We start from the raw sequence: 13,227 nt of genomic DNA, 5'->3' as shown, positions 1-13,227 counted from the left end.
TATATATATATATATATATATACATACTGTGTGTGTGTGTGTGTATATATATACATATATATATGATAACTTCATTAATAAAACAAATTAATGGAATGTGCTAATCAAGTCTATGTTGATGTGTTGATTTAATTGATGTGTGCTTGAACAACCCATCATAGGTGAATGAACTGCAGAACCTCACTGCTGCTGAAGTAGTGGTTCCCCGAGAGCAGACCCCTGATGAACACGACCAGGTCATCGTCAAAATCATCGGCCACTTTTACGCAAGTCAGGTCTGTCGCTTATCTTTCTGTATTCCCTGCACAAATGTCCTTCGCTTAGTTAGGAGTGGACACCTAAAGAGTTTGGTTGACATTTCATTTGGCTAAAACATTACAATAAACTGGCAGAGCAAACAATGCTAAAATGCTTATTTTAGACACATTTTTTTTGTCTCCTCTCTAGCTGGCACAGAGGAAGATCAGGGAAATTTTGACACAAGTCAAGCAGCAGCAGAAAGGAGGTACAGGAGGTTCGCAGGGGCCCCATCCGCAGGCCGTGTCTGAGCCGGGGACCCCTCAGGGACTGGCACAAGAACCCAGGAGGAAGTGAGAGGCCGAGGCCGGGGCCCAGTCAGACGGACAGACAAATGGGAGGACAAATGAGCGGACTGACTGAGAGAGAGAGTGACACACAGACCTAGCGGTAGACAGGGAGAAATAAGCAGCAAAATGAGAGGGTATTAAAAAAGACAAAAAAAAAATGCCTGTGAGAGGGCGAGGAAGCAAGTTTAGTGGGAAAAAAAAAAGTGATTTTTTTTTTTTTTTGGAAGAGAGATAACTAGAAAACAGAGACCAGATGCCAGGCCAGGTGGAGTGACTGAGGATGGCGAGGAGGTCTGACAAAACATAGCTTTTTTTACATAGCTGCTTATTGGGAATAGGGTGTAATGAAGGTCCCTCAAAAGTGTGTATTCCTAAAGGATTCGAGCTACATGGGACCCTCAGCCATCAGCAGTCACTTCAAAATTTTTACCGTTTTTTTTTGTTGTTTTTTTAAAGATAGAGATATATGTATAGAAATGTTTATTCAGTGGTATTATTAATGAAATGCAGTGAGGTAGAGATGGGAAAGAGAGAGCAGAGAATCCATCACAATTTTTGGAGGGCGGGGTCACTAATCAAGTGACTTCTCCCTACCTATCAGAGACGAGGGGAGGGGCCAAAGTTGTTAACACTGCTCTTGAAGTCCCCCACGCTAAACTGTGGGGGTGACGAGATGAAAAAAAAAAATGAGGTTGTAAATATAATCTTCATGACTTTGTGTTGAGATGCTGCACGTTTAACCATCGACAATAGAGTACCTGGCTTAAGAGGGTTGCGGCGTTTTTCTGGGGCTTCCCTTTTAGGCTGCGTGCCGTTTGGCCGGCGGGACGTGCAGCGAGAGTTCAGTAAGCGTGTGGGCTAAAGGTGACCTCTGCAGTTGTATTGCAGTGGCTCAGCTTTGATGTGCGGAAACCCATCAATTCCATCCTAAACCACGCCGGCGATGATCGCTGTAGCGCCGCTCACACCCAAATTTTTTTTTTTTTTTTTTTTTTGGGTATGAGTGTATGCGTGAGTGTAATTGAAGTTTTTTTTCCCCTCACCTGAGCTCAGAAGGACTCCCAGGAAAAATTATGAATTGTTTAGGTGGTCTCTCTCACCCGTAGGCCTTAGGCCAGCCTGGGGGTCCTTGGAGAGTCGCACTTGAAATCACTATTCAATGGGACGTAGGACGGGTCATACCATCTTTTACTGGTGCATAATGAACGTTGCCATACCACAGGATTTTAAGTTTGACGCATATGCGTTTGTTTGTCATACAAGCTGACCGTAGAAATCTAAAAATGGCTTCTTTTTCTAACTTGTGCCAATATTTGTGCACCTGTGGTGTAATCTTGATCATTCTGCATTGATAGATTTTGACATCATTGGATGACTTATTTGAAAGGGCTTGACTTACTCGCCATGCTTGAAAAAACGAAAGCATGATGACAATCTTCGGCCCCAAGACACTGAATGTGAGCCATTCAACATCTCTCTCCTGATTTTTGGATTGAGTCTCGTTCTTCCCCATTGTCCTGTGCAAGTGTGCGCGAATGTGTTTTCTAATTGAGTTGAAGTGTTAAATCTTTTTGTTGGGGAAGTGGTTTGGGTGTTTTAAAAAGGCAGGAACATAGAAAAACACTCTATGGCCTCGGTCATACTCATTTTTTTAAACTGACTGAGAACATAAAAGGTACCTTTGAAAAACGGAAGCCAAGTAAATTCAAATAAAAACATTCACATCTCTCAAATTGAAACCTGTAAATAATTTGTTTAACGAAACAATCGGGAAAAAAAAAAAAACTGTTTGTATTTTTTTAGAATAAAATACTAATTGGATAAAGGATGGAAAGACTTTTAACCGTTAAAGATGGATGGACACTGCCAGACCACATCCTTTTCAGGATCCATTCAGACAAAGGGTTTGCTAGCATGTTCATGTGCTTTAACCGGTCAAGGTCTTTTATTTTGTTTTTGTGTTTGTTTGTTTGTTTGTTTTTAAGCTTCCCTTTTTCACACTAGATGGCAGTCTTCTGTTTTCTGCTTGAGGACTGAACTTGTCAATGACTCATCTCCATGGAGACACAATACATACTGCTCTTCAGGCCAGAAAGAAGTGTCTGTCCTGTTCCAGCCAATAGATTTCTGTCAGACACCGAGACACACTCACACACTTCTGCTCTGGTCAGACTGCAGCAGCCTTTTTTTTTTTTTTTTAACGTTTTTATTTTTATTTTTGACAGCAAGCTTTATTTGGACATGACATCTGGTTGCGAACTGTTTCATCAATAAAAGACAAAAAAATATGTGAGCGAGAAATATTAACATAACAGCAGATCTCCAAGAACTAACATAGTTGTGACAAAAAAAAACAGAAATAGTAGATATATTATTGTAATTGCATTTTTTTGTTGTTTTGTCTCTTTTATTATTATTCTTTGGGTGAAAGGTGGAAGCGATGAGAGGGAGATGCCCTGGACCGTTTCATTGAACAGGTGGACATTTTGTAAAAGATTTTAAAAGCCACATTTGTCCCCTTCCTCTTTTTCCCCACATGTTCTTACCTTTCATCCCTTCACACCACTCGCTGCCTTCATCCGCTCATTTTAGTTTTGCGTTATTATCCGATTCAAAAGAGACTTGGCGAGCGACGTGTGGTTTCATTTCTGGAGTTGAGCGCCCTCTCTCACGCTGGCCTCGTTTGTGACCGTTTTCTCTGTTCAGTTCAGTCGTTTGATGTTGAATTTCTTTAAGATTTATTTTTCCTCATTCGTTTTTTTCCCCCCCACAAATTTATAGTTTGGATTTTAGCTAGGTTTCTCCTCGATCAGAGTTCTTTATGCACAGACACCTCTTACACTGCTACTAGTTCATTTGAAATACTAACGAAAGATTCATTCTTCACGTAATACCTGTGCCAAACTGGGGTTCACTTTGTGTTTTGTTGTTGTACTCCAGGAAAACGGAACTAATTAAGACTGTTCGCAGTCAGGAACGGATGCAGTGCTCATATAGATACACGGTTCCCTGAGTATTGCGAGTCGGCCTCCTGTTTGGCACTTGGAAGTGTTTTCTTCTCTCCTTTTTGTTTCAAGGTCCTCCACATGTTGTCGGTGGCGAGGGCTTGAACAAACCGTAGAACCGTTTAGCATACTTGAGCTTCGAAAAGAGATAGTATGTTGTTAACTTATGCAATTCTGTGACGAGTCAAACGAATGGCTGTCGTTTGTCACACAGACTGTTAAGTGTCCACTGGGAAAAGTTGCATTGCAGTGCATAGATTTACACATAGACCACAGGTTGAAGCGCAGCTTAGTTGGATGTGATCATCATATTGACGTTGCATGCCACTGTTGTATCTCACCGTGCTAGTTTCTGGCCTCTCCTTAAGGAAGACATTTGGGTGCTACAAATGACGAATCAAACCTCACATAACTAGGAACGCTACCTCAAGACTTAGCCATAAGATTGTTTTTATCAAGCAGATGAGAGCGAAAGTGCATGTTACATTTCACTTTTGAGTTTTAATACATTTTTAGCTCTTCATTTCTGGATAGAATACTACTCCAGCTTAGAGCTGGGACTCTTTGCGGGGCAAGGTGGCAGGACAGGAAACGGATGTGTGGGGTGATTGTTTGCACGGGAGGAGGAACGTCGAAGAGCCTGTGAAATTCTGTTAGTGCACAATTAAGCTAAAATTCTCCCGACGTTGTGACTTATGGTGCATTCAAGTCAAGTCGGAAAGATTTATGAGTTGAATGCACATGAACGCCACCGCAAAGTTGTGGGAAACTCTTATAATAGTTCACCCAAAGATTTGCTGAAGATTTAGACACCCTTTAGGCCATCCAAGATGTAGATGAGGTTGTTTCTTCATCAGAACAGATTTGGAGACGTTTAGCATCACTTGCTCACCAATGGATCCCCTGCAGTGAATGGGTGCCGTCAGAATGAGAGTCCAAACAGCTGATAGAAACATCATAGTAATCCACATGACTCCAGTCCATCAGTTACAGTCTTGTGAAGTGAGAAGCTGTGTGTTTGTAAGATTAAATCCATCAAGACGTTTTTAACTTCAAACTGTTGTGAAATGCAAGTCTTCTATCCATAATATTGCTTTACTTTGTGGATTACTTGTTATAGTGATTTCTCATTCTGACGGCACCCATTCACTGCAGAGGATCCGTTGGTGAGCAATGATGTAATGCTGAATTTTTCCAAATCTGTTCCGATGAATGGATGGATGGCCTGAGGGTGTGTACTTTTTCCAGCAAATTGTCATTTAAGCCCTGAATTTTCAAGTTGGGGGCGTGTCGGTGACAAAATATTGCGGGCGCAATGGATCGCATGTACAAAATATAGTAGCATTGTACAATTACGATTACAGCACCTTCTTAAATTGAATAAAAACATAAAGAAAAACCACATCTGATGTGCATTCTTTATACATCATTTATAGAAGTTAAAAAATCTTGCACCCATCAGTGACTTGAACACACCTGGCATCGTAATTACAACTTCCCACGCTCTAAAAAAAATGCTGGGTTGTTTCAACCCAACTTTGGGTCAAATATGGACTAGCCCAACTTTTGGGTTAAAAATTTAATGTAACAATTTAACCCAACGGTTGGGTTAGTCCATATTTGACCCAAAGTTGGGTTGAAACAACCCAGCATTTTTTAGAGTGCAAAAACTTCCCAGGAGGACTTGGACGCACCATAAGACCTGACTATTATGAAACTAATGGCACAAGCGTAACTAGGCCAGCATTCGTAGAGTGCCTAACGATACCTCTGTAGACGAAACGCACAACTGTGCCTGTTGCGCTATTTCCTCTGTGTCCGATGGCACCACACTACCTCCATGCCATGCAGCCTTGACCCGAAGTACAACACTCCCCATTTTTTTTTGTTGGTGAAACTAGATTCAAATCGGCAACAAAATGGCACATCCTGCCCGGAGCTTCTACTAATATTCTGTCCTCCACCTGTAGTCCCATTTTATGACTTCACGGCCTGAATCAAAAGGATCGACTCCTGTAACCATGTTTTAAATTTTTTTTCTTTTTCTTTTTTTGTTGATCTACCTCTTAGAATAAAGACAAACGGATATAGAACAGATCATAAAACTAAAAAGGACAGAAAAAGTTAATTTTGAAAATGTTAAGCTTAATGAATCAATAATAATAATAATAATAATAAATGACCTAAGCAACTGGGTAGCAGCATCTCCATATACTGTAGTGCATAGGAGTCTTTTACTTCCAAAGATGATTTTTCTTCAGTTGTTTTTGAAATTGTTCAGGATGAATTTGGAAATGGAATAAATGGAAATGTGGGAGGGGAAATAAACATGTCAGTTTCACTATCCAATCTCTTTTTTTTTTTCATTATTATTAAACTGACTTTATTTTGAACTTACAAATTCTTCATCTTTCTATTTGATTTATATTTCTGATGGCTTTTTAAATATGACATAGGATTGTATCTCTTATGTTTGCAATAGGATCTGCTCTCTTTCTCTGTGAACCGCAACATAATAGTATCTTTTCAGGCCGCACAGAGCAGCACGATGCTGAAATCGTTTTCATTTTTATGGTTTCATTTCACCTGTAATGATGCAACGTGAGAGTGAAGGTCTGTCGAATTAAATGGGGCACATTTTAGGAGGATGAGAGAGGAAGGAGACCACCTTTACCCCTTCACCCTTCTTCCAGCAGGTGCCGCAGACATTATCAGGACTTTCAGCCTCTGCCTGCCTGATTTTCTTTGATTCTCATCCACAATTGTTTTGAACTCCTTGTAAAGAATACAGAGCATAGATATGAATGTGACAATAAAAGATGAGTAAACTGGTGTCGTCTTGTGTCTGGACTGTATTTGTGTATTTTTGTCTCTGCTTGGGCACATTTAGCTTAGATTTTCATCCTAATTTAAAATGCTTTATATTACAGTGCACCATTTTTAATCTTGACTGCTTGTGTTCTTCAGTGAATTTAATCATTAGATATTCAATGTAATTTTAATGCAAATATTGGCATGGTTTTTGATATGATTACGAGATTCATGTAAACTAATTTGACCAAGATTTGTTGTCACTAATTTGTATCTCAGTAAATATAAGGTTTTGAGTCAAAAGTGCAGTTACACAACTATATTTTGTAAAAATAGTTTTGTATTTTGGTTTCAAACACCTCTTAAAGATTTGAACACCGTAGTACTACAGTGAAGGCAGATTTAAAAGAAAAAGGTAGACCAATGTTCTCAAGATAATGAGATTTTTATAGGTCACAAAGTAATATAATTTTAAATGATATTATAAATGAATACATTAATTCATGTAAATGTAATTAATTGATAACAGGATACATTTTCATTGCATTTGGAATATTTAAGTTGAAGTAAAAATTGTTTTGTGTGTCACAATTGTTTACTGTATAAATGTAGCTGAAAAGCCTATTATAGCTATGGCAGGTTCCCATTATGATGAGTCTGACAACTAGGCCTGGTCTCCCCATATAATTTGAAAAAACGAGAAAGTGTTGAAGTTAGAAAATTAATATGATTTTCTTCAAGGGAAAAAAAAAGTCTTCTGAAAGGTGTGCACTTAGGCTACGTGAGACCTGAGTGTTTTTCCAGGAAGAAACGAAATTTTGCTCCCCTCCGGTTTAATCGTGGAAGAGGATTAATTAAAAATATTTAAAGAGTTATTACAGAAATCACCAGGAATGATAAAAAAAAAAAAGTATTACTCCATTTTGTATTGTATTTATGTAATGTGTTTATTTGCTTGTCGCAAACTAGTAGTTGACTTGCTTCATCTTTTAATTATTTTTGCATCTATGCATTTTATTAATTCTATTTATTGATTAGTCGTATTAAACGACTGACATACAACTGCTTAACTTTATTCTTTATACTAAATATTCTTTATAATAAATGAGAACGCTTTTGATGTACGCATAAACATTAATGTACGCATAAAATGTGTATTTCCTGTATAAGTCTATGTTTAAATAGACAAATATACAAGTAACACAACCTAGAACATACACTGTTAGCCTATTGATAATAGAAAATATGAATTAGGTTAAGTAGCCTACTATGTACAAATAATGTACAAATAAAAAAGTATTTATGCAATGTTGTGAATATATTTTAAATAGACCTATGTGTTGTTATTTGGCTGTAAATATATGTCCTATTTATGAACATCTAAAGGTTTCATTTATAGATCAAGGATTGGTGGACATATGTGACGTAGGCGTCACAGTTCTGACCAATCAGCGTTCGGCGGTAAGTTTCAAAACACAAATGGCGACGGAGAGAACTGAGGCGTGAGTATTGTCTATCAAACCATAAAGACATATATGGAATTAATAAAATATTTGAATTATTTTATAGCGCTTTATACGTTTAAAATGCCCTGTCGCTATTGGAATTAAATTAGTTCTCTGGCAAGTCGTTATTTGGATGGTGACAGCTAAACGCTCAAACTAAAAGTGTGTCTAACGTTACCTTAAGTCACCGCTGTAACTGTAGTTTTCGCTAAAATACCATAAATACAGTTATTGTTATTACAATAAAAAGGCGGCCACTCAGTGTGAGCCACCACAGTGATTACATTAACCCTCTAAAGCATCTTTAATCATTTGTAACCATTTAGTGTTTAGTGTTAGACCCAAACACCCGTTCTCATAACTCTGTATGACTGTCATCTTTATATTTGTGACCGCGTACATTCAACATGCTGCCACACTATTTGAAATACTGCACCGATGAACTTTCACGAGAACATTTTAATTAAATAATTTAAGACATTTACCCCCGGATTCCAAGACAAGGCCCTCAGATTTCATCAAAAATATCTTAAATTGTGTTCCGAAGATGAACGAAGGTCTTACGGGTTTGGAACAACACGAGGGTGAGTAATTAATGACAGAATTTTCTTTTTTTTTTTGGGGTGAACTAACCCTTTAAGCTAGTCCTGGACTAAAATGCATGTTTGAGCTGTTTTAACCGAAAGCCAGTTGCACTGACATATCATAAAATTTGTCAGTGTTATTGTTTCGTTTCAAGATGCACACCAGTAATGTTTTTTTCTAAATCACATTTATAAAAGCTACTTAAATTCCCTAATTGAACTAAGACTTAATCCTGGCTTAGTTTAAGCCCTGTCTGTGAAACCGGGCCTTAATCTTTAATCAGAGGATTAAACAAAATGACCCAAGATATTGAAAGCCTCAAATATTCTCAAGCTGATGTTTGTTTTTTCTATGGTCCTTGTTTTTAAGGGCATAAAATATGAACAAATAAGATTTAATAAACACTAAATAATATTCTCTGATTTCAGGGTTCTGGAAAGGACTGACCCTTCCTTCCTGAAATCATGCAACACCACCGAAGTGCAGGAAACAGGAGAGGGAGAAATTATGGCTCCTTATCTGATGGTAAGTTTGTGTTCTGCTATGTGTAACTGTAGTTTATGCCATAACTAACTTTTAAAAAAAATCAACATTATTTAACAATAAATTGGGATTTCCTTCAAATTATTTTATTTATTTTTTAATTGGATTGGCTAATACCCAACTGCCATGGTTTTATTGTAGTAACAATAACTGTAGTACTGTGGTATAAAGTTATTTACATTAAACATATATATACATTAATGAAATATTGATGTTTTATGTTCTGTGATGGTTTGCGTAGGACTGCAGGCGAAAACAGAAGCATATATTCAGACAGCTGTGCGTGGTGGATGACATGATCCAGCTGCTGGCAGGTCTAGAGTCAGCGGATCAGCTGGTGAATGAGCCATGTCCCCAAAACCCAGGTAACACACACATCATGAATTATTGTATATGACTGTTCATTGCTACATTTGCGAAATGGTGCTTTGTTTCGGGTGTGTTGGCACACAGGTAGTGAAGCTCGTTCTGCATGGAAGGCATTAAAAGCTGAATATCAAGATAGAGTTCAGGAGGTGGAGGGACTGATCAACACTCTCCGGGTTCGCATGGAAGAGCTTCAGGGTAAACGGAAGACACTGGAGACTCTACTGTCCACTCTCCAGCTAAAGGTAGTCAGACTTTTCTTTTTTCTGTCTGCCTTTCTTTTATCATTCAATTCAGGAATGGCTTTTTATCTGATTCATCCAGCACATAAGATTTATGCATTTGATTAATCTGATAAAAAGCAGTTTTTTGCAGGTTGTTTCTGTGTGGCTTTAAACTCATGAACTGAAACAATGATAGCTAAACATGGAGCTTCACTCTTGCATATTCTTACTGTTGTATTGTACATGAAATCTCATTCTTGTTCAGAAAGAGGAGTGCAAAGAGAAGGAGAGAATCACAGCTAAACGAAATCAGAGGGCTGAGGTAAGCCATCCACTCGCTTTAAACTTCAAATAATTTCCACTTTTCTTCACCAAAAAAGGCTGTGGGATAGGGTGACCATACGGGCCATTTTTACGGGACGCACCCTTGCCAGGATTTCTATATTGCCTAAAATATCCAGGTTTTGGCTGTTTGCACTGTGCAGATCGATTGTTGTATGGCATTATTTCACGAGCTATAGAGAGCAGAGCAGACGGCTCCTTATGCTTTCAAATCGCTCTCGCGGTACTTTGGTGTCATACAATGAACGGTAAGCAGCTTCAAGTCGAACGAACGAACAAACACGTGCGCGTATCTGCATCGCTTTGATCGTTCTCACCTTCTCACGTGTGACACGCCACGATTGGTCGATTATGAACAATACCTGCATGTTATTGGTCAAACTACTTTGGATGTTTTAGGCAATATAAAAATCCTGGCCAGGACGTGTCCCGTAGAAATGGCACATATGGCCACCCTACTGTGGGACAAACTGGTAGAATCAGCTTGGTTGAATTCTTACTCCTTTCTCTCACACAGAAACAAATCAGCTTTCAGTTGGAAGATTCCCTCCAGGCAGCCCAAAGCACTGTGAATGTGTGTGATTTGCGGCTTTCTAAGTTCAAGGATGAGGTTGAAAAACAGCATGCTCGAATTAGTGACTGGACGATATTAAGAGATGGGTGAGTCTGTATATATGAGTCTTTTTTTTTTTTTTTTTGCTACTGTTTTTGCTGTTGTTTGAACTTCAGGGTTCATCAAAGACTCCAAAAAAAATTTAATAATATCCCAGTTTCCACAGAAATGTTAAGCAGCACAACTGTTTTGAACATTTATAATAAAAATAATTAGAAATGTTTCTTCAGTGGCAAATCAGCATATTAGAATAATTTCTGAAGAATCATGTGACACTGAAGACTGGAGTAATAGACCTTTGTCAGGATGTTAAATTTACCATATTAAATTTAAGAGAGAGATGCATAAATCCCTAATTTACAGCTGCATACTTTAGATTTTTAGATTTCATAGTGACTGGGTTAGGTTGCTGATTACAGTGAAGATTCTTCAAATATTCAAACATTTTTTATAATACAATAAGCTCCCCTTCTCTTCCTCTTATTTTCTTTGTCTCTCAGGCTGCAGACCTGGGTCACAGTGACTCACAGAAACATGCAGTTCAGGCTGCTGTCAGTCAGTTCCTCTGAGCTGTGCCTTGAGCTCTTGCCTCGTGCTGCCGAAAAATCACTTGAACCCCTGCGTGTCTCAATCACCATGACAACCAGCGATGAATTCCATCTCCAGGTACTGTGTCTCAGCATATCTTTCCCTATAGTGATGCTGAGATCTGTGATACATGAAGTGAGTGATGAATTGCCAAAGAAAAAACGTGCTTCTAAATTATAAAACATATATTTTGAACATGCCTATATTTTGTACACACACACTTCACTCACATTATGATGATACTATAATTTGTTATGCTGTATTAAATAGGACAAGAATGCAAAAAACATTATCTACAGCACTATTTACACTACCAAAACTTAAAACATGTGGAACCTCTAAAACTATTTTTGACAAGCTTTTGAATTAAACTGATACTGCTAATATTTTAAAAACTAATATTCCTCTAGAACTATATATATTTTTAAACTTTTCTGGTTTTCATTTTCTATTTTTACATTATTGTAAATATATCTCTTTTTCCTTTGTTTCAGGTGTTTCAGGGAACAGCTGGTCTTGGAGAGGAGGCGGTGAATGGGCGTCTTAGGCAAGTGAGCGCCGCCCTTGTGGAGGTGATGGAGCGGTACATAAGTCAAGGAGAGATGCTGTCTGAGATTCAGGCTCTGCACTCCAGGTACATTTTCTTAAAATGTATACATACGTTTCTCATAAATCTTATTATCATTTCTATATTTTATGGCAGTAAAGTTCAGATTCATCACAAGTTACTGATAAAGAAAAAGGTTCATCTGTGAAATGTTGTCAGCCACATAGTCTTTTTTATTGCTTAGTTTTTATTGCTAAAAAGCTACATTACTACATTAGCTTACATTGATTCTTTTTAATACTACACCATGCAAGCTTGCAATAATGTATATCATTAAAGTAACCCGTTCACCGCTGTCTTTTATGGTTTTATTGGATCTCAGTTGCTGAGAATCAGTTGCGTCTACAGTATACTGTCCTGCACATTTTATTTTTTTCTTATTTTTTTATCTTACTTTTTCCATACCTATATTTATATATAATTTTCTTGTGTTTGTATTCTTTAATAATTGCACTGTCCATGGAGCGGACCTGACTTACATTTCACTGCTGGTCATATATTCTCTATATAACCATGTATGTGACAAATAAAAAAATCTTGAATCTTGAGAAATGTTTTAATTTAAGTCAACAACACTGGATCTCAACATTACGTTCTATAAAGCAAGAAATGGGAAACTGGCTTTACACTATGAAGAAATGTACTTCCTGTATCTCGTTTACATTTTTTCGCTTGTTTCGTCAGGTTTGCGATAGATTGGTGTCCTGCTGAAAAGCTTCTGATCTTTCTCAAGACTGCGACCACTGTATGTCAGCTGAGGGTTGAGGAGGGATACCCATCACAAGGCCGAGCTACTCTCCTGTCTGTGAGAAAAGACGGCAGTCTGCTTGATATCACCGATCTACAGGTGAGGAAAAGTGAAAAGGTTTTATTACAATTCACTAATTCATATTTCTGTTTTACTAATCATGACGCAAAGCATCAAAATATGCAAATATCCATGTCGTTGCTGATTTTTGCACCAAATTTGTGCCATATTCAAACTTCATAAATGTTATTCCAAATTCTTATAAATTGTACTCATTGCGTTCATGCTGACTTGGTATGTTTTTGAAAAATTGAAACCTTTCTTGAAACTTTAAATGTTTTTCACCACCATGAAGTGTAAAGTAATACCATATTTTCCTTACACATTTAATGCATGTGAGTTTTTATAATTTCAAGTTCAATTTTTCAAGTGTATTTTTTCAAGGTAAAAAGTTTTTTTTTTTAATTATTATTAATTCATAGATATCATTACACTTTTACACTTTTGCCCCACTTGACATTTTTACATTCTGAACTAAACTTGCCTTGGTTTAAAGGTCGCATGACAGACACAGTGATGATACAGTACACAAGCCGCGGTTAAGACAGCTGACGTGCTATGATTTCTGACAGGCAGTTCACTCTCCTGTGACCCTGTTCCCCTCACACACACACACACGACGCGTTACTCTGCGCTGCGCAAA

General features: G+C 37.8%; 2 protein-coding genes across 3 annotated transcripts in view; both read left to right on the top strand.

Annotated features, from left to right (window-relative positions):
- igf2bp1 (insulin-like growth factor 2 mRNA binding protein 1) overlaps window positions 1-1,554 on the top strand; it is a 41,502-nt gene extending 39,948 nt beyond the window's left edge. For both annotated transcript variants that reach the window (XM_016523895.1, XM_016523896.1), the window contains exons 14-15: window positions 162-275; window positions 448-1,554. In XM_016523895.1, the coding sequence (XP_016379381.1) occupies window positions 162-275; window positions 448-594 (261 nt within the window). In that variant the 3' untranslated portion in view covers window positions 595-1,554. The remainder of the gene's footprint in view (window positions 1-161; window positions 276-447) is intronic.
- Window positions 1,555-7,842: 6,288 nt separating this feature from the next.
- Window positions 7,843-13,227, top strand: part of LOC107717212 (uncharacterized) — a 6,348-nt gene continuing 963 nt past the window's right edge. Inside the window, exons 1-9 of the mRNA XM_016523894.1 lie at window positions 7,843-7,905; window positions 8,922-9,018; window positions 9,278-9,401; window positions 9,490-9,647; window positions 9,892-9,948; window positions 10,486-10,628; window positions 11,082-11,247; window positions 11,664-11,803; window positions 12,461-12,623. Coding sequence (XP_016379380.1) covers window positions 7,883-7,905; window positions 8,922-9,018; window positions 9,278-9,401; window positions 9,490-9,647; window positions 9,892-9,948; window positions 10,486-10,628; window positions 11,082-11,247; window positions 11,664-11,803; window positions 12,461-12,623 — 1,071 coding nt within the window. The 5' untranslated portion in view covers window positions 7,843-7,882. The remainder of the gene's footprint in view (window positions 7,906-8,921; window positions 9,019-9,277; window positions 9,402-9,489; window positions 9,648-9,891; window positions 9,949-10,485; window positions 10,629-11,081; window positions 11,248-11,663; window positions 11,804-12,460; window positions 12,624-13,227) is intronic.

Source organism: Sinocyclocheilus rhinocerous, unplaced genomic scaffold (assembly GCF_001515625.1).
Source record: "Sinocyclocheilus rhinocerous isolate Xijiao unplaced genomic scaffold, SAMN03320098_v1.1 scaffold3377, whole genome shotgun sequence".
Taxonomy (NCBI): Eukaryota; Metazoa; Chordata; class Actinopteri; order Cypriniformes; family Cyprinidae; genus Sinocyclocheilus; species Sinocyclocheilus rhinocerous.
The sequence above is the reverse complement of the archived record's forward strand: the minus strand, read 5'-3'. Positions and strand labels throughout refer to the sequence as shown.